Source organism: Oryzias latipes, chromosome 12 (assembly GCF_002234675.1).
Source record: "Oryzias latipes chromosome 12, ASM223467v1".
Lineage (NCBI taxonomy): Eukaryota > Metazoa > Chordata > Actinopteri > Beloniformes > Adrianichthyidae > Oryzias > Oryzias latipes.
The window spans coordinates 9,788,008-9,809,905 of record NC_019870.2 but is presented as its reverse complement, the minus strand read 5'-3'; the positions used below and the strand labels follow the sequence as shown (position 1 = coordinate 9,809,905).

The 21,898-nt window shown below is 39.0% G+C and overlaps 1 protein-coding gene across 2 annotated transcripts in view; it reads left to right on the top strand.

Moving 5' to 3' along the window:
- Positions 1–21,898, top strand: part of dym (dymeclin) — a 44,486-nt gene that overhangs the window by 10,103 nt on the left and 12,485 nt on the right. For both annotated transcript variants that reach the window (XM_023961045.1, XM_023961044.1), the window contains exons 9-15: positions 4,290–4,475; positions 4,600–4,778; positions 5,885–6,010; positions 6,148–6,261; positions 6,387–6,481; positions 9,649–9,748; positions 21,459–21,641. In XM_023961045.1, the coding sequence (XP_023816813.1) occupies positions 4,290–4,475; positions 4,600–4,778; positions 5,885–6,010; positions 6,148–6,261; positions 6,387–6,481; positions 9,649–9,748; positions 21,459–21,641 (983 nt within the window). The remainder of the gene's footprint in view (positions 1–4,289; positions 4,476–4,599; positions 4,779–5,884; positions 6,011–6,147; positions 6,262–6,386; positions 6,482–9,648; positions 9,749–21,458; positions 21,642–21,898) is intronic.

Sequence of the window (21,898 nt, the reverse complement as noted above, 5' to 3'; positions counted from 1 at the left end):
ATCGATTTATCAACTTTATCGATAAATCGATTTCTATTCCTACGATCCAACCAGATCGATCCGTCTTAAATCGACCTGTACCATTATAAAATTGTTTCAAATTGAAATAAATCCATTATTTCGATATTGGAAAATACCATTTGGGTTGAGGTATTATAATTGTATTTTACTGTAATGTAAAAATTAACATCACATTTGATGTCAGCAAAAACTGATCAGTCCATCATTCCAGTCCAATGTGTGGAAACATGTGAGCATACGGTGACGCAGAATCTTCTACTAATGTTCCGTTTGTACTACTTTGATGTGGAAAAACAACAGTGGGCTGAGCTTCATGAACCTAAAATGGGATTGGATTTGCCATTAATACTTGTTTACTTGTTTGTACACATATTTAATTTACACTTAATTATCTTGCAAGAAAGACAAGCAATCTGGAAAACGTCACCTGCACTGTTCAGTAACCAGGTATTTATCTGTGAGTCACACTGGTTAAAGTTTTGACTTAAGACGTCCTGGATCGATTATTGGTCAGTGAATTGGATCGACCAAAAAGAACCAAAATCGAAAATGAATTGGAACTGCAACCACAAATTATCATAACAATTAAATCGTTGCTAAAATAAGTGTCTTCAAATATTTTTGTATGGTTTTTTTTTTTTTTTGATAAATGTTCTTTTTCCCCATTTTTTTTCCTAAAGAGAGTTTGTGGTTAGTGTCTTTTAAAGATATTTCCCCATGTGCATTTTTAGAAAATCATCACAACTCTCAGAGATGTGTGTGTGTGTGTGAGTGTGCGTGCGTGTTGATTTGCATGCTTGCGTGGCCACAGCTTTGACCCAAATCTCTGGTGTTCTGTTTCCTTTACTGTTATGCAAGAAAAGAATTAGCACATTGTGTCTGTCTCTGGTCACATCTGTCTGTGTGATAGCATGCACTCACTTCCAGTGCTGCCAGTTTACAGATGCCACCTCTTTGGAAGTCTTTTGTGTGTATTGTTGATCCACTTGTAGCTTGGTTTAGTTCTTGCTGTCAGTCAGGTACAATTTTGAATTTTTTTGAGGCGACAATGTGATCAAATGAGAATATCTGTGTATCTAGGGCCTTTTTTTTTTTTTTTTTTTTAGTTATTAAAGGTTAAAGAGATCACTTACAGCTTTTGATTGCACAAAGCTTTGATGAAGAGTTAATGTCTGTTATAGAAGAGAACATTATGTAAGACTTGTTTGGACATCATGACCCTGCCCACAGAGCCAAGGCCAACACATAGTTTCAGACAAACTTGTTCTTAAATCATCTTTCTGAGATGCATTTCTTTTGTGTGCTAAAGATCTATAAAGCATTTTAGAACATTTCAGGGAAAATATGATTTTCAGGTTAAACTGAAAACTAAAAAGACTTTTAGTTTGATTAAAAAGATCTTTATAAAATAAGCCTCACGGTAGGAAGCCTTTAATTGTCCCTAACTTTCCCAAAGTCCTAAAGTTCAGTTTGCAGGACTGTTTGTCAGTGTGACCTTCTCTTTTCCTTACTTTCCCATTCCACTGCTTCTTGTTCTCCTCCTCCTTTTCCATTGGGCGGCTGGCCAGCGCCTAAGCAGCCTAGGCATTGTAGTATTATTGGTTTATGTTGTGGGCAGGCAAACAGGCAGAGGGAACCGAGCCAGACGGATAACAAATGGCACCCACGAAGGTAGAAGAGAACTCCGCATATGTGAATGCGAGAGAGCAGGAAATGTGACTGCCAGACTGCTCGCTGCCTCTGTGGGGCCAGTCACAGTGGTGCCAGTGATGTAGCGAGCGGGATTTCATCATTTCTCTTCATAGATCTGGTTTTTCCCCTGGTTGTGGCTGGTGCAGAGAAACGATTGGATATTTTCTGAAAACATGATGCAGTGTTGGCATTTAGCTCATTCTTTGACCTTTCTGACTAATATTGCGCTCTTACCTGGAGAGGATAACAATAAAGAAACCTATTAGTAAACCAAAGGAGCCAAAAACATGGAGATATTTGAGTAGTTTAAATGAGTGATGTAGAAATGTACTCAAGGATCTACGCTTTGCCTCTAGATGGCAACAAATCCGCTCAAGTCTCCACAGAAGCGGCTGTTTTGTTGCTGTCTGCTGTGTTGTTTCAAATTTCAGGTGATGTGTGTGTAACGGCTGCCTTTCCTGTGGCTGCATCCGCTTGTCATGTTGTGTATAAATATTTATTTGTGGCTGTTCCAGTCAAGTGTAAATCAGTCAAAAGGCGGAGCAGCTGTCACTTATGTGGAAACCTTGTCGCTTCCCATGAAAACCCTGACACGGAACCCTAACCACTCATTTTTGCAGGATCTTTTGCTGGGCTTGTTTTTAGTCGACGACTAGACTGACAACTCTGGGGTTTAATTCTGACTGATGATAATAATGCTAAATTGATGCCAACATTTTAGATTACCATAATTTTCAGATGTGTTCCCCACTTCTATACATATACATGTTAAGGAAAATGACCAATTTCAAAAATAGTTTCATATGAACATTTCTTAAATATGAAGCAATAAAGAATACCAAATGGGTTTTTGTTTTGTTTTTTGGACATTTGTCATTTTCCTTTGTTGCTGTTGTAGGGAAAAATCTTTTTAGCAGGCCTCCAATAATTCACTACTTTTGATTGACTGTTCTTTATCTATCCTCTATTCTTTGTCCAGATGTCTTGACTCATGTAGCATAAAATTCCCACCTTCAATACCTATGAGCTTTAGGGAACCTCTGGCACCAAAGACATTTTACATTATCCTGCTCCAAATATGATGATGCTGCTAATGCCTTAGTCATAACTGCCCTTACGGGTGGATTCGGGCTGTCTCAAAGCCGTAGACCACTCGCTGAGCCCATAGGATCAAAATGTTTTTGTCCGGTCCATAGTGCTGTTCAAATGGGAAGTCTGTGCTCCTTGTGCGCCACTTCCGTGCAGCCTGACTGTTTGAAACGAGGAAATTAGACAATCAGAGCACACCGGTAGTTTGTGTGACGATCCTACAGGGACTTGCGTTTCACAGACACTCCCCGTGCGTGCAGCATTTGTGCACAGTCAGTAAGGAGCCAGTGCACCTTACAAATGACAGGAGTGCTGCGTTAAGGTTACCGTTCCACAGCATCAATCCTACGTTATAGGTGTGTGTAAGTGCATCATCCTTACAAATACTTCACGATACACTTACAACACACGATAATGGTAGGCTCCATTTTCACAAGCCACAAGGAGGCTGGAAGTCATACCCGTGCTCTCCTTAAGGGGAAGCTCCTCGTGTCAACGACTCTCCACGGGCCCGGACAACCCGCAGCACCCGTACGGGTCAACCCCAGTACACGTGACTAAGGGAGAAGTTGTGTCCATTAATTCCTATGAACCAACAAAAACAATATTTGCTTGCGCACTTGTAAGAAATTAAAGTTTTAAGGACTTTTGAAGCTTCTTATGAAATCCTGCAATGGATTTTTGGTTTATAAACTTGGACCATATCAATTAAATTAAAAAAGATTATTTTTCAGCCATTACATTATTATTGGTTTTTAAAAAGCTGCTTCATCAGCGTAAAAAAGTAACGACCCAAACAGGAATGAAAACAATGTCTCATAAATGTAAGAATACATACATCTTATATATTAAGATTTTAAACTATTGGAAAATTACTATTTTTGTGTGTGTTTGAAATTAATAAATAATTATCCTAATTAGGAGGCATTATAGTAAAGTAGGAATAGATTTTACATACGGTTAGTCTGTTCATCGTTATGTTGCTTGTGTTCAGTTTTCCCAATACATTTACTTGAGTGTCTGTGTATCCAGAGTGTGAAATAGTGTGTATGACAGAAACAGACATGCATATTAATATTGTTGTGAAATTTTTTCACCACCCATATTTAGACACTATATTTAAACTTTAATGATTGTCTTTGTAGAGGAAAAAGAATATTTTTTAAAAAGGAGTGTACTTTGCTATTCTGTTTGATGTGAGCTCTTCACACAAAGCCTTTCAAAGCTCATTTCCTGCCAGTTTGATCACAAACATGCTAATAGTTATCCTGGCATAACTTCAGTGGTAGGCTTGGTGTGTCAGTATTTTGGTATAATTAGTTACCTGGTTACTGGTCAAACAGGTTGCTGGGTTACCAGCATTCATTAAATGTCAATTCTCTGGTTTTTATTGAGCCTCAAAATCAAGTAAATATCCAAATGCTCAATGGCTTGTAGAGTTAGCTCATATAAAATTGTTATCAAATGTTGTGTCAATCTTTCTGCAGGTGGTCTGTGGAGTGTCTTTACGTTGGGTGGGGCTGGCAGCAAAGCTGAAAATGACCAAGAACACAACCCCTTACCTTTATCCAATCAGAGCCTTCTGCTGCTACTGGTTTTAGCCAATCTGCCTGACGGGCCCGACTGGCCCAACCCCTACCGTCAGTCAATTACTTGCTTCAGAAACACCCAAGGTAATTACAATATTGGAAAATATTTAACTCACCTGCACGTTTTTGTGACAGTTGTCACATTAGAGAACAGTGAAGGGGAAAAATATAGAGATAGAATTGTCAGTATTTCCCATTGTCTGCGTAGACACGTCGTCACCGCCTGCGGAGCACCCTCACACCTTCCAGATCAATTTCAACAGCCTGTACACAGCTCTGTGCGAGCAGCAGCGCTCTGACCAAGCCACCCTGCTGCTGTACACCCTGCTTCACCAGAACACCAACGTGAGGACGTACATCCTGTCAAGAACCGACATGGACAATCTGGTGGGTGGAAAGGATAGAGAGACAATCATTCATTGTTTATGTCACACTTTGACACTCTCAGACAGGTGGAAGGAAGAATCATTGTTAGAAACCTCCAATGTGACGAGGTACACTTTAACAAAACTGTCCTTCCAGACAGACCCACCTTGAGATGGTTGATCCAGAGCCACCCTTTCAGTCAATGGGTTTAGATATACACTCAATGGTGACAACTGGGTGCTTTCAGTCTATGTAGGTTGACACCAATTATGTGTTGGATCAGAGCGCATGCATTCTGTCACTTGGTGAATAAAAGTCAACATTTGGAGACCGATTAAGAAAAAGAAAAAAAGTTATTGGTACAGAGTTTTTTCATATAAGATTAGACAAAAACGTTATGGCGATAATATATTTTTACTACCATTTTAGATTTCCAGGAAGCTGCCACGATTTACGTTCACCGTCTAAAACCATCTCCGCCGAACTATCGCTTGACCTTCCTGTCACCCAGTATTTACACCTTCCTTCATGAACAAGTCTGGACTAATCTACTTCAGTGCACTCCTGTGCAAACTTAATGGATAGCACAATTTTACCAACAATTAAACATATCTTGAGATTTCTCTAAAATTATTTTAGATTAATTTAGCTAAAAGATCTATTGTTTATCCCTTTAATTTTATTTCCTTTCACTTATCCTTTATGCATTTGGTTGTATAATTACGCAAGTATTCATTAAAAAGAAAAAAAAATCAAACGAAAGCAGCTGCTGCTGTTTGTTTGGGCTGTGCAATTTATTGAAAATGTATCGTCAGCATGATTAATGTCTCCAGAATAGAACATAAGTCTTTGTGTTTGATTATTCACTCTAAAAGCCATTTTAGCAGCAAGCAGAAACACAAAATCCTCAATAATTATTTTATGTTTAGCAATTATATATTCAACCAATGAATGTTTTAATAATGCCCGAACATGCACCTCTGTTTGGCTAGCAGCTCGTTTGGCTTGATCAAAAAGCTCCAATTAGAAGTAATATAAAGGTTGTTTTTTTTCCTTTGTACTGTCAATTGTAACTTCAGACAAATTTTTACCCCAACCGATATTCCTTACCTGTCCCTTTCCTTCAGGTCCTCCCCATCCTTGATATTCTTTACCATGTAGAGGAGAGAAATTCACATCATGTCTACATGGCCCTCATTATTCTCCTCATCCTCACAGAGGACGACGCCTTCAATCGTTCCATCCATGAGGTGGTGGGTGGAAACATTATTATGCCTGTCACATCTCTGCTCCTATCAATGAAATAATTCATAATTTACCATCTCGGGTTATATTAAATCGTTTCTGATGCTTTTGCAACCATGTTTCGCTGTGCCCCTTTCTCTTATAGGTATTGAAGAATATTTCATGGTACACGGAGAGGTCGTTAACGGAGATCTCCCTCGGCAGTTTGCTAATCCTCGTGGTTATTCGCACCATCCAGTTCAACATGACGCGGACCAGGGTATGTAAACATTACTCCAACAGTTTGTACACTTGCAAATAAAGCATCCAAACTGCTTGGCATTTGTAAATTCAAGAAGTCAACTATAACCACAGGAAAACTGCTTGCTATTTGTGTGTCCACAGGATAAGTACCTTCACACCAACTGTCTCGCTGCACTTGCTAATATGTCAGCCCAGTTTAGATGTCTGCATCAGTATGCCGCCCAGCGCATCATCAGGTAAGGAGCTACTGAGAGTGAAAATGACATACAAATATGGAATCCTTCTTCTGACTGTCGAGACTGTTTGTTTTTTTCAGTAGCAATAGGCGAATCATACTATTGTAGTCTTACATTTTGTGCAGAAAAAAAACAGAATTTCTAAAACAAGAAGAAAAGTGTACGTTTAAATTGATGAGATGATTTGCCATAAAAACTTTCTAAATAATGTGGAAAGAAAAGTCAAACAGGTTTTTAAAAATCTATGCACTTAGATGATCTTAAATGTAAAGATGGATCTCGGTATTTTACTTAAAGGGAGAATTTATTACTTGGTAAAAATAATTGTTTTCTTGATGTGGTCACTACAGTGCGAACCAGTATTAAATGGCATCCTTTTTAATTTATTTGCATTTAAGCTGTTCTGAGTATTAAGTAACTTTCTATATTTTTCTCTACATAATTATTAATCCTTGAAAGCATATTTGATGTACTTTAAGTTGCTTTTTTCACAATTTTTTGTTTAAATTTACATAGCAGCCCTCAACTAGCAACATTGTCAAATCAGCCCCCATAAACATTTAAACCCATTCAAGGAAAAGTGAATAGTTGGAAAAAGGCTCAAAGAGATGGCAGAAGAGTACAAACACAAACATCAAGTCAGTCTGTCCTTTTTGTGGACTTCAAGCTCACAGGAAGAAACGTTCTCCTCCCTGCACACGCGCACATGTTCATGCACATCCAAGGATCTCCTTATCTCAGCGCCTGTGTCGTCTTTCATATCCGTGGCTCTGGTACTTGGAGTCAGAAGGACATTGAATCTCTATATTTATGACCAGTAATGATGTGGAGCAGCTGACTGTATGTCTGAAGGCGATTATGATGATAATTCTGATTATGATGATGATGGCACAGGCCAGGCTAAACTGTCTAACTAGCTGTGAGATAGAGGAACCATCCTAACAGGAAGGCATCGTGAAGAATGTGCTCCTTAACTGCTGCTCAGGACAGTCAGTTTTTTAATGGTCAGCTGTGGATTTGTTTTCAATATTTGGTTCCGACCACACATCTGTATTATGAAATCATGTACCATGTTATACTCAATCATAAATGCTCCTTTTTCATAAAGTTTGTAAACTCATCTGGGGTTAAATAAATTAAATCTGTTTTCTAAATAGTTTATTACATTACTAATCATATTGTTTTGTTAACGGCTCTTTTACATACATGTTCATATTACCAAAAGCTAACATTAGAGGTTTGCTGACAAAAGCTTGGGTTCACCAAGCTTGTTTTTAGGAAATGCATTTTGCATCACAATTACCCCAAAACTGTCCTTAAACCATTCAAATGGGGCAAAAGCTATTTCCTTCTCAACTGAAAAGTAACTCTTTAGCAACAGAGATCAAATACTAATTCAGTCATATAGTGGCTTGTTTTTATTCCAAATAAACTCTTATTCAGAAGAGAAATATCCTGTTCTTCAGAAAACTGGATGTCTTTACCTTCGTCATAATTAGGTCATGTTCAGAGCAAGTCATATTTAGATATAAAGAGATAGTTAGTTCGTCATGTCAATGCCTTATTTGGGATGCCTGTGGAAGAGCTGATGTAGTGTACATTATGTGTACTGACTGTTCCATGTCTCTCTCTGTCAGCTAACAGTTTGCTAAAAAGTGCACACAGTAAAGTTTTATTCTGGACTCTGCGTTTGTTTGGTTGTACTGCTGTTACTCACCTGTCCAGGATGTAGGCTCTCTTTCAAACTCTCATTGGGTGTCGAAGCATTAATGGCTCACAAGTGGTTTTATTATGTCTTCTTTTTTGAGCGCATGAGTGATGTTATTATCTAAGAACTAAGAGTAGATAAAAACAGGGTGGTTCATAGCATGGATGGAAGGACAGTTATTGAAAGAGAATCACTTGTAAATAGATTTTATGCATCACTTTCTTTACTGAAATATATATCTTTCAGGAAAAAGGGATTTCACCTGTTTTCCCTTTGTAAATTTGTTAGAGATGTCTTTGCCAAACATGCCCCATGCCCTAAAATTTGGTGGAAAAAAACAGTTTCTGTTTAGGAAAAGATTCCCAGATGTCCAGATCAAAGCTCCATTAGAATAATGTAGACGAGCTCCCTTCACATCTGCAGTCTTGGTCTGAAGCAAGTCTGTCACCACTCAGGCTTCGTAACAGATTTTATGATCATGGACGTAATTTGGAACTCTGTTTCTTGGACCGTATCCATCATTGCCTCAGGATGAATGACAGATGGGACAGGCGTGCAGTCACACAGTGTTATTGTGTCTAAAATGCCAGGTGGACCTTGGTTGGTGGTCTCCGATTCAAAAAGAGAGGGGAAAACTTCAAATGTAGAACAACAGTTCTTTGAATAGCTGGGACTATTAGGGCCATTGGCATTAGATATGAAGTTGACAGGTTGACATCCACAAAGCTGCTCTGAAAACTCCATTTGGGTAATTATTCCAGATAAAGAACTTTAAAGTGTGTGTGTGCCCGTGTTCGTGTTTGTTTCCTCTGGTGACAGATGGACAAGCGTACTATAAAAAGAGGCTATAAAAGCTTACATTGTGTACACAAGTTTCCTTAGTCATACGTTTGTTTTCAGTTTTAAAAAAACTTTTAAAAAAAAACTTCAATTATTTATTTATGCTATTTAAAACATCCGATCTTTCCAGAATACTTGTTCCCTTTTTAAGGATCTAAAGCCAGCAGGCAAGTATTACACTGTTTTGTGTGGTTGGACAAAAAGTTACTCCAAACCAGCACGAACAAGAAACTGGCCCAACATGTGCACCTTTATCAAAAGTGAAAAAAGTTTGACTACAACAAAAAGTAAAATAAATAAAGCTTATCTGAAAGGTAAAAAAATTGACAATTGAATTAAGTTTATTTAGAAACCCATTAAATATAAATAATGTTTAATTTCTTATTGGTTTCAGCCCTTTAGTATCCAGTACATTAGGAAAAAACGTTTTCCTTTTATAAATCCAGTCAATAAACTAATATCTGGTTGTACTAAATGGTTGAACCAAAGGGTTAAGTACCAATAGCTTTCTAAATGTAAATGACATCATCCTAAAATAGGATTTCTGTCTGTTTTGATCAGTCATTCTACATAAATGTACGTCTTTCATTGTCACTTTCTTTTTCTGTCTTTCTTGTAGTTTATTTGCTTTGCTTTCCAAAAAGCACAACAAGGTTTTGGAGCAAGCAACACAGTCTCTGAGAGGCAGACAAGGAGACAGCACAGCCTTACCGGACTATGTGAGTCAAACACACACATGCATGTAAGCCCATGGTCTTCAATCATGAATAAACGACAGGTGTTTCACTGAATGATTTTTTGAGCATTTTAGGGAAATGCTGAAGATACTTTTAAGAGGATGATTGCTTTTATAAATAAAACTGCCCAGCTATAAAGTGGCAGAGATTTGACATGATACACATGCTGAATGCCCCTTTGATCACCAGCATCTTAGTCAAAGGTGCTTTCCAGTTCTACTAACCCTCACATAACCCATGTTGGATTTTTTTTCCAAGCTTAATCATAAATAATTAACTAAAAATTAGAGCTGCACGATATGAGGAAAACTCGCGATACGCGATATTAGTGATCGGTATTGCGATGACGATAAAACTTGCGATAAATGAACAAATAGCAAAAACAACAAAAACATTTCCATTTTACTGCAAAAGTTTAATTTAAATAAGAGTCAAAAGACCTTAAATTATGCTCCAAATGACCCTCGTCTAATTGGAAGGGCAACATCTAACATAAAAGTTCCATCCGATTGGTCAAGAACATGAAGGACTCCATCTGATTGGTCAAATGGATAATGGGATTTATTCAATTCATTAAATAGTTCAAGTTGCCATTATATTGTTTTAGCACTTTTAAGGTTTACCATTTATTGCGACTTTTGCGATATGGATATTGCACAGCTTGAAATCGCGATAACAATAAATTTGCGATTAATTGTGCAGGCCTACTAAAAATTATACTTGTCCTTCCAAAGTTCCTTTTGTATGTAGACTGTCTACACTACAGTTTCTTAACTTTTCTATCAAAATCCACCTCTTTGAAGAAACTCTTTTTTTAAAATCATTTTTTTGGAGCAAAATAACAATCTAGATAGAACATGTGTAGACTTTGCCTTTAATATGTCCTCATCTAACACTTGCCATGCCTGTATTTTAATGTAGTATGTGCCACTTCGTCGTTATTTGGGGTGTGTGTAAACGTTCATAAAATCATACACATGTACATGTAAGTTGGATTTCTGCTGACTTAACAGTTCTTTAGGATTATTTTATTTTTCCTCTGCTAGTGTTATTTATCTGTCAGATATTGCTCCATTAACAGTGAAACTGCTAAAAAAGAGACTAAAAAATGTCAAAGTGTGAAATTTCCCAAACGTCGCCACCTCCTGAAATACTTGGAGATTCAGCGTGTTGCTCAAGGGCATGTGGAAAATTGATTGTGAGAGTTTTACAAGGGTTTGTGTTTCCTTGAAAAGTGTCTGACATGTCGTCTGGGTCACAGACTTTTAAGACAGAGCTGGTCAACTTCTCTGATACAGCTGTTATCCTTCAGCTTTAGACTACACTAACCCTATGTGACATTGGTTCCCATGTCTAATATCCACAAACAGGGGCCAACTTTGAGTTTATTGACATCTTTTGATGCAGGAGGACATACTGTATTATTGTCCTTCAGAGCCTGTGCATTTATACACATACTCATTTTGAGACATAAATGGAGTTTAATTATGTCTTGGGCTGCAAATGACTTTTGTACTTCATAACAGACTATTCCCACGTCTGTGGTGGTAAACATTTCAGTCGTGTTTCTGTTTGAGTTCTGTTTGTAGCCTGGTGTTCTTCTGACAAATACTATTATTTTCCTTATACTAAGGAACGTGTCACTTGTTTTAAAATCCCTGTGTTTGCTGTTATTGTTATGCATGCAGTTTTGGTGTGAGTTGAATTTTCTATTGTCGTGTTCCGTCTAGTGCAGGTGGAACAGAAGAAAGCAGAGGTTGAAATCAAGGGATTTGAACTCGAGCTGCTCTTTTGTCTTCAGTCTGCTTAATTCAAACCCAACATGGTTGTGTGTCTTACACAATGGCTACACAAGCCTCATGCTTACCAACAAAAAACTAGGACCTTATAGAACCACTTCAATGGAAATGGTGGTTTCTTGTTTTTTAACAAGTTTTTGGCAGCATTTTTTTATTTCTGGGTATTTCTTTATTCAAATCACAGGGAATTGGGATGCTGTTGGAAAATGACGCAGCTGTGATGTAGAAGCTACCGTCAGCAGGTCACAAGCTCCCTGTCTTGCGCCATTGCAATACATCACTTGCAGACAAATAGATCCATTTGTTGTTTTTTTTCTTGTCTGTGCTGGTATCTTTGGCCATTTTTTTGCACCACCAATGTTAGCTTGGGGTTGTAAGAGGCTTTAAGCTAGGGATAGAGGAGTACACAAAAGGATCATGGGAAATTAGTGCTGGCGTACATATGTGCTAACGGTCCCACCCACTGAAAAACTCCTATGTAAACTATGTCAGAGAAAACAACATTGTTTTTTTTTATTTTGGCTGAAAACTTCATAATTATAATTAAGAGACCACTGGGAACAACTTTAAAATGGATCAAAAGATGATCTGATCACGGTGACCTGCTGAACGTTCTGGATCAGCCTGATCCTTGGTACTTGGCATGTCCCGCTCTGGAGAGGTTTATCAGGGTGGTGATCTCAGTGGGTCACCTGGGGCCGGCCCAGGTCTACCTGGCACATCCTAGTCAGAGTGGATTGGCTAGTTAGGGCTGAAAGGGCTGCTCTAGGTGGGTGCTCTGCTGAGGAGCCTGAACGCAGCTCTGAATAAACTGGATTTCAGGATTGACCACGCCTGCTCTCTGCTGGAACTAGAAGTACCTTTCCAGGTCCTCCTCCCCCAGGGCATCAATAGCCAAACCGTAACTGTCATGATAGTGGAGAGGCAGGTAGTTTAAGTCGAGGGGGTTGTCCCCCGCAGCTGAGCAACGCTGCAATTAACGAACCATGCCCCCGTCTATTAAGTGCCGCATGGACCAAACTTTCTGCGGCTCATGTCCACTTTCCCTCGGTCTCCCAGCTGTGGTCGGCAGTTGCTGCAGGCGTCCTCCCCCTCCCACCTCGTCCTGACATGTTGGCGCTAAACCAGTTTGGTTCCCTCTGCGATCTTCAAACAAGCTGGCAGCTGCCATTGACAGGACCGATCCTTCTTTACATATGACCTCCATCATGAGAAAAATTCTACAAGAATATGTTAAAAACACCAAAAACACCATTTTCATCGGAGTGAGTCTTTAAATAGTTTCTCAGTGATCCTATTTATCAAAACAGTATGTAAACCGATAATGGCAACTGCCTCCTATACCTTTTAGGTAAGTAGTATTCTTTAGACAACCCTAAGAAAGTCCGGTTTACAATTATTGACCAAAAATAAACCTTTATGTTAGTCAGGGTTTCTTTTACCCAAAAATGTTCAGGCACAACAACAGACAGCAGTAGCTTTTCCTGTTTAGTGTGTGCTGCACTGAACCATGGTAGGTGTTGATGGATGGATGCTCGAGGCTTTGTAATTGAAGCTCAGTCTAGACTAATGTTGGATGGCGGCACCCTTCATGTAGCAATATTGCCCTTTTGCTGCAACAGACAGCTGACATAAGGACTGTCACACTCATCATTCTTTGTTGTTCTACTGGAATTAACTCTTCTAAACTGCTGGGTAGATACGCAAAACAGACGGATGTTACTCCTTATTGCAAGAAAAATGTGTTGCGTTTGCTGGCACTCCAGCTACGTTACTTAACCATTTTTACTTTAAATTTCCATGAAACCTAATGTAAAGCCTTCCTCATCCTTATCTAGGTGGGTTTAACAACTTAACTCTGTAGCTGTGGTCTATCTCTAGTTTGGAATCTGCCAGAAGCACTGCTTTTATCTCATTGTGGCATCTCCTCCCTCCCACTTCTCCTTTGGTGGTGGATGTGGCAGGGTAATTGAAAACGGCTTTCTCAGAGTCAAAAAGCACAACCTAAAACTTAAAGGGAAGTTTAGGGGGCTGTAGGGAGAGATTAAAAAAAAAATAGCTGAACAATGGAAAGAGGAGAAGCAGGCCAAGAGCAGAAGAGTAGAATTTTGGGGGGGGGGCCTTTAGGGTGGGTACAAGTGTTTTTGTGACAGGCATCTGGAAACAATGTAATTTGGCTTACGTTGGCTCTGCTGAGAGAGCTAATGTTTGTTTAATGTGGGATTGTCCTGGACGTGTAATTGGTCTCTTTACGAGGGAGAGACAGAGTGGAAGATGTGGAAAAAATAACATTGTTAGACGCTGGGAGCTTTGGGTTCTAAGCTGGGCTCCTTCTGCCGACGTCTTTCCTTCTCTGTGCCTCCCTGTCTGACTTCCACCCTCTCTTTTATGTCTGCCTCGCACAAATGTACACTCAGAACACACCCCCTCTCTGTGAATGTGTTTGCGCTGCTGTATCTGGTTAGTGTCAAGGAAGAAAGAGTGAGGGGTTAAGGCCTCCTAAACCCCCCAGGGAAAGATCCAGAGGCTCTAGGACCAAGTGGAGAAGATCTCATGAGGCCTCGTGATTGCTCTTTGTAGCTTCTAGACCTCTGATCACAGATCTTTAGTTTTACATCTGAGTTATGTGCTGTGAAAAGCAGGATGTGTCTAAAAATACAAACATTACCAAAAAAAAAAAGAGAAACTTATGCATCATGGTGCATTGTGTTGCACTGTTCCTCACTGTTTATGCTCCCAGGCAATAGTGGTGGTAATGTTACTACTCCGCCTCTTCATATGTTTACTGTTGCACGTTTCTGGGAAGGAACTACAACCACACACACACAAACACACTCTGCCAGAAGCATGTTGGACCACCCTGCCTATGTGTTTATGTGTCCTGATTGAGTCACAATCTGTGATCTCTTTTTAACAGCCAGAGTGGATGTATGCATTCGCTTTGCAGTCCCATTCTTCTTTTTTGGAAGTGGGCAGAGGAGGAGAATATGTCAACATATAATAAACATTATGCCTTCTGTTTATTATCACAGCTTTCAGGAATTTGCCACTTTCTTATAAAGCCTAAGTAGCTATTTAGCAAAATTCAGTATCATCTGTTAGAGCCCCGACAGTCTGTAGATTATTTAAAAGTGTGCTGCCGGGGTCAACTATAGTGCAGAGTTTCTTCTGATAAATGTTTTCAAAGTAATAACTTGTGCTCTATATCATTACTTTTCCAGCATTTTTAAAGTTTTTAGTAAATGTTGTTTTCACTTAAATTAACTTTAGCTGAATTTTATGTATCCAATAAGTTTTTTACATTGAAATGAAATCATATGTATATTTTTATAGGTAGCAATTCTTTTTTTTTAATGTTTTGGCATTGCCTTAACATTTTTTTAGGGTAGTGGTTCTCAAAATTCCACATTAATTGAATGTATTAAAATATTTGCACCAAAGTTGAAAGATTCACACAATAAGTGAATGTCAAATGTATTTGTCAGTTGTTTTTTGCTTGTCAACAGTTTGAACCTGCGGCTCAAATTACTCTAAAAGGTTCTAAAAAAATAAAAAGTATATCTTTCGTTGCATTTAAATTTGATAAGTCTATTTAATCCATGTTTAGTTGGTAAATTTTACACAAAGTCACTCCGGCTTGAATTTAGCTAAGATTTCCTTCATCCATCAGATTTTAAGACACCGAAAAAAGTCAGTTTTATTGCTTTGGACAGACCTTCATCTGTTTTTTATTTGATTTGATTTGATTTGTACCCTAGAAGTGCAGGATGTGCAAACAAATATTGGTGAAGCCTTTTAACTGTAATCCACCTGGAAACAGAAGTAAACTTCTAATAATGTAAAAATTACTTGAGCCCACCCGGTATTATAATTTCTTCCAATGGAACACTAACTTTGCAAACAGCCGGATTTATGTTGAATACATCTCAGAGATTATAGTTTATATCAAAACAGCTTCTTATTTTTTAGGTAATGACAAAATAAAAGTTGCACCTGAAATAGGGAAAGGGTATCCATGCAGGTTAGTTTCTGGATTTGACAGGATATTTACTTACCGGTAAATTAAAATCTACTTTTTTTTATCCTTAATAGAGTCCCAACAACAAAAATGATACATTTTTTTTGCATTTCATTGTACTTGAAGAATCAAAGACCTTCTTTAGCCCGTTAAAAAAAGAAACGGTGTCATATTGTTCCAAGACATGACAACATAAGAAAAATACTGTTAGCGCTGGATGTACATAGTTAGCTCTACAAATATATATTCATGTTTTTTTTTAATCTTAAAATAAAGTTAAAGGATGTAATTGTATATTTTAAATAAAAGCAAATCCTGTAGTTATAATTGTACATTGACATTGAGGCATACATAAAAGGGTAATCAGTTATTTCTCATTTCTACAGGAGGATTAGATATTTGTAAATTTGTTTTTAGGAGAGTTGCAGCAAAAACAAAAACGACAGAATTTTTCTTTGCCAGTAGCAGCATTTTTCTTTTCTCTGGAACTTTTCACCGACGCCTGTTAACACGGGAAAAATCTCCCACTCTTACTTTAAACAGAGAATAGCATGAGCAGATACAATAATTAACCTTTTAACCTCTTGCTGCTCTTTAAGTAGCTCAGAATGGCCTCCTCTCCAGCCCCTAAGCAAGCATCCTTCTGCCTCTTTCATCCAGCTGAACTAACTTCACTCACCCCTCTTTTGCCTCCATGCTTAGACCGGGGCAACTGTGCTGCTGATGTTGCTCTTGTTCTGGGGGTCAAATCCTGCCTTTTTGCCTTATTCTATGTGAGCCTGCAACAAAGGATGTTTTGTGCGTAATGTGCGAAGCTATGGTGTAATGAGAAGCTGACCTGGACACAATGCTCCACAAAATGGTGTTATTATGACATGGCAGTGGTGCCATAATGCAGGTCAGACAATGACCCATTTAAAAAAAAAAAAAAAAAAAAGGACTCCCAAACGGCGGGGCAGGCTGCTGCTCTCAGCCTGCCTGACCATTGCTGTCTGCGTATTTGTTTGGCTTTAGTTTCCCCTCTTTTACTCGGACCTCTTTTTTTTTAGCTTCATCTTGTTTCGCAAGAAGCTATTTATTTCTCTTTGACTCAGATTGATGACGCGTTCTTTCTTTTTTCTCTGAACTTGCTGGAAATTTGGCAGATATGTGTCAAATCTGCTTCCTAAGGTGTTTCTTCCTGTCCACCCATCTGTTTGCGTCTCTATCTTTCTGTTTTCATCAGTTCTCTGACAATCCTCTCCTCTATTATACATGGGTTTTGTCTGCCCTGCAACAGCCTCCAGTGATGAGCAGTGGGAATCACTAAGCTATTGGTTTAATCATGCCAGCCCCTAATTTTCAGGGATTTGCATGTCTGTTTTTTTGTCAACACTATCTAAGCACACAAACATTTACGCACAAACATACTTGGTAGTGCGAGGATGGCTAGACGGACGGGCATTGATTATGTCTGCGGATTGTGTCCGCTCAATTATCAGCTGTTAGCTGAGGTCAAATGCACCTGCAAAGTAAACACAGTTAGGTCCAAATTATTGAAGAGTCAGATTCACATGGGCGCAAGTCTTGCATGAGCGTAACCCCCCAAACACACACACACACACACACACACACACACAGATTTCTGGGAAAATTCAAAGGCTAAAGTTGGTAAATGAGGCCAGGACCATTGAGACTAATGATACAACACTTGTCTGAAGGCCATGTTTTCCTGGGAAGAGAGGACAACATGAAAAGTGGCAGAAGTGCTCGTGACTAAAGGGCAATGCAGCAACCGAGACTGGAAAATTGCACGAATGCGTGAGTGGGAGCAAAGAGGAAGGGGGGGGGAGTGGAGAAATCTTTTTTTTTTTTAGAAAGGGTGTCATTCAATCAAGCGAAGGCATTGGTTGCTGTCTGGCAGCTCCAAGATGGGTTTTTTATTTATTTATATATTTATTTGGGGGGGGTAAGTAGAGACGATCAGAGGGCAGTAGAGTATAGAAGGAGCAGAAAGCAAGACATTTAAATCCTGTCTGGGTTTCAAGTAGACCATGGACCTCTTAATCTCATCCACTTGACAAACATACACGCAGGGCCAGGCAGACGTCTAGCTAGCCTATTTTCATGTGACCTGAATTCCCCAGTGTGGCTTTTTTTCCTGCCAGACTAATCTAATTAAGCTGGGTGCTGAGCTAGAGAACAAACACACTAGACATCCCTCACTCCTACTCTGCTTTCCACTCCTGCTTTTGCCTCCTCCACATCATGTTCGCCTTCTCCATCAATTCTCTCCTACTCTTATTTTCTATGCTCCCATTTTTGTCCCCTCTCTTCTTTATTCTGCCTCCTCTTCCTCCTACTGAGTTGTCTCTCGCATGTGTCCCAGCTCTCTGTCTAATTATGGCCTGCCACTGCAGAACAGAGGAGAGCAGACCTAGCTTTGGCAGAGGATTCGAGCTCTCAAAAGCCACCTCTGCCTTTCAGACATACAATCGGTCCTCATTATTACTTGCTCATCTGTCACCCTCCAGTTTCTTTGTGTCTGCGCGAGGAAACTCTGCACACCTTCTCGGGCCAGCTTGTCGAAAAATTGGTGCAAAGCAGAGTTTGCATCTGTGCTGCAAGTCTAATTCACGCCTGTGCACAACAGAATACTCTTATGTACAATTACTTTAATGCCCCTGGCTAAGAACTCGCTGTGTTCTTGCGCATATTTAAAAAGAAAAAGACCACACAACAAGCAAAGATGTTTTTAGGATAAGGAATACTTTACAAAAGCACAGATTTTTGAAGGTGGAATATAAAATGCTACCACATGCAGTTTTGTTACAGAGGCTTAGCCCAAATCAGAGGTGGACTTGCGGCTTTGTAATGGCTGTCTTGCCACGTTTCTGTTCTGAAAAAGACGGGGTTGAAAATCAGGTCGTTGTCAGATTAATGATGTTTAGCACAAACATTATTCAGGAATAAAACAAACATTTGACATATCGAATACTAACAGCAATGTTGTTTTAATGCTAAAATATTTTTGGATCAGTGCTTAGCTGGGATTAAAATATTTAGTTTATATTTGTTGAAGATTTTCTATAAGAATTATACTATTAAAAGAGGAGTACATGTGCTGCACTGTATTCATTTATTTATTTAGTTTTCTTTAAGTCCTGATATGTATTGTAGATGCAAAACAGAGGAAGCTGCTGATGATTGCAGTCTACGGAAAAGAATGAATGAGGTTTAAGACCCACTCCGATAAAAATAGTGGTGTTTTTTTTACATGTTCTTTTGGCATTTTCTGATGATGAAGGACAGTTGGGAAGAAGATTTTGAGTATTTGCGGATTTTTTTATTTATTTAAATCGTTGTCAACCAGTAGCACATGAAAAAGTGCTGTTTGAAGAAAAAAATGGGATGTAGAAATCACGCTGATTGTGCCAAAAGCTCCCTGCTCTGCTCCTTTCTGATGCATCCACTTGCAGACAAATTGATCCATGTACGTCTTTGTTTTCCTTCGTCTGACCTGGAACCTGGATCAGAACTGTACGGCTGAGTGGCTTTGCTCACCATTTTTATTTCACTTAATTTGTTAGATTGAGGAGTGAGGGGCTGTAAGCTAACCGGAGGGGTGGAGTGAATTTTGAATGAAGTTCCAGCGCTCTGCGGAAACTATGTCCTATAAAACAACCGTTTTGTTTTTATCTTGACCAAAAACAGCATAATCATAACTGAGAGATCACTGGCATTCATTCATTCATTCATCTTCTTTACCGTTTATTCCCTTTCGGGGTCACGGGGTTGCCGGAGCCTATCCCGGCCACTTGGGCGTAGGCAAGGGATGCCCTGGACTGGTCGCCAGTCTGTCGCAGGGTAGAATATCCTCAATCACACATCCATTCACTCTCACACTCACACCTATGGACAATTTAGAGTTGCCAATCAACCTATGAAGCATGTTTTTGGACGGTGGGAGGAAGCCGGAGATCCCGGAGAAAACCCACGCATGCATGGGGAGAACATGCAAACTCCACACAGAAAGGTCCCCTGTTGATGTGTTTTTCAGGTCCCCCAGCCGGGACTTGAACCGGGGGCCTTCTTGCTGTGAGGCAAGAGCGCTAACCACTGCGCCACCGTGCAGCCAGAGATCACTGGCAACACTATGGAAATCAATCAAATGCTGAGTGGGACTTTAAAGTTTTTATACTGCTCATTCGGATTTTCTCCATTTCATTATTTCTTTATAACTTTAATGCACTCTTCATTTATGGGTGCTTGTTATCAGTTAGATTCTTGGTTTTTAGATTTAAAGTAGTAGTTTGTATGTCTATGCTTACAGACATTTGCAATGTTTGATTTACCTGAGCTGAGTCCTCATTAAGATGGACAGACATCAACTAAGCAACAAAGCATTTAAAAGTATTTTTTAGGGCAGTCTGCTACATTTAGATTTAACTCTTTAATCTTTTATTCCTTTTACCTTTCTATTCACTCAGAGAGGGAATGCTTTCCCCCAAGGCTAAAGTCTGTATTGTAGCTTTACCTTTAGGTTGACTCACTGTCACACACTACTTTGTAAATATGATTTTCTTTTATGTTGAAACCACAATAAGAGTCGTTCATTTTTGACATGCAGATTCATGATCAGTTCTGAAAGTGGCCTCATTAAAATGGAGTTTAGTCAACCTTTATACCCATATTATCAAATGTCTTTTGCATTCAGATGAGCTTCGTTAAATGTTCTGTTTTGATTTCTTAGTCAGGGTCTTTGATTCTTTGATTCAGCATTAGCGCACTAACCTTAAGGCCCTTTTGGTAACACACAATCGATACTCACTGATTGAATGTGCGGCAATATTTTGCTATATCGTGGGGCTCATAGCTTTTTTTTTTTTTTTTACTAATAAAAGCCTCAACAATAATCTGTCTTCCGCATTTAATTTGTATTTGTGATCTGTTTTGTGTTTTTTTCTGTTTTTTTTTTTTTGCTTGACGTGAGGTTTCTATCTGAAAAACTACTAAATGATAACTTTTTCTTTGCCTACAAAAAAATCAATCTTCTTTATGTTGAGCTGTATTTACTATTTTACCACTGTCTGGTTTCATCTTTTTACAGATTTTTCTTTTTCCCACACTGTTTGTTTTTTTCTTTCTTTGCGTGCCACCATGAAACCCACCAAGCAGGAACTTATCTTTCCCCACTGGCGTCTGTCTGGCCTCTAGACTCTTTGTTATGAACACAGTAACTAAAGGACAAGATTAAATCATTTATCTGGAAGCTCGAGATCACATTTTAGAGCAGAAAATGTATTTTTGTTGATTTTTTTGTATATAAATTGTAGATTTTAATAATTAAAGAAGTTTTCTTTTACATCCAACTCCCTGTTGGATCACTTTTAATCCTTTTGTGTTTCATTTTTACAATCAGAGTAGTTCCGTTAGACTAATTATTTAAAGCATATAGAGGATTTTCTGATTTAAGTGGATCTTAAAATTATTATTTTTGGACTTCCTATAAGATGTGGCTCCAAAAATAGTTTGTTTACTCACAAAGGATATTTAATGTGAATTTGTATTTGGCAAAAAATTTATAAACTATAAAAAGTTGTTTTTACAATAAAACTCCGCAAAAGCAAAACAGATTCTGTAGTCAACCTGTCATGAAATACTGTGGAATATCTTAGTCATATAGCTCATAAAATTGTCTTTCTATGTGCAGCGAAAACCTTTGCTGACAGTCATCCTTATTCTGCTTCACTCTTCTGTCGCTGCCATTTTTTAATCTCTGTGTTTTCCTTCCTGCTGATCTAATCTACCAGGAGACAATCATTTAAAGGCAACATAACAAGTGAAACAAGTGTAGTGGGAAACCAATTAACCTTTACATCTCTCTTCTCCCCAGGCACAGGATCTGAGTGTGATTGAGGAGGTGATCCGCATGATGCTGGAAATCATTAACTCTTGTCTGTGCAACTCTCTGCACCACAACCCCAACCTGGTGTACGCCCTGCTCTACAAGAGGGAGCTCTTTGAGCAGTTCAGGATGCACCCGTCCTTCCAGGACATCATGCAGAACCTCGACACGGTCAGTCACTCTGAATATTAAGAGCAGAGGGAGGCCTGCACCTTTGACGCACTCGGGGTATTGGCTGCTCGGCTGAAATTATTACAAGAATCGATGTTGTAAAGATTTTCCTTCAGTGTCCTCCAGTCATATCTGGGAACAGATGGAAGCTGAATTCTAAGGCATGGTGGGCCCTTTGAAACAAAGTGGTATCAATGAATCAATCAGCTCCTTGAGTCACGAGGCCATGTCTCGAAGTAATGTTGTGTGTTGGGTGG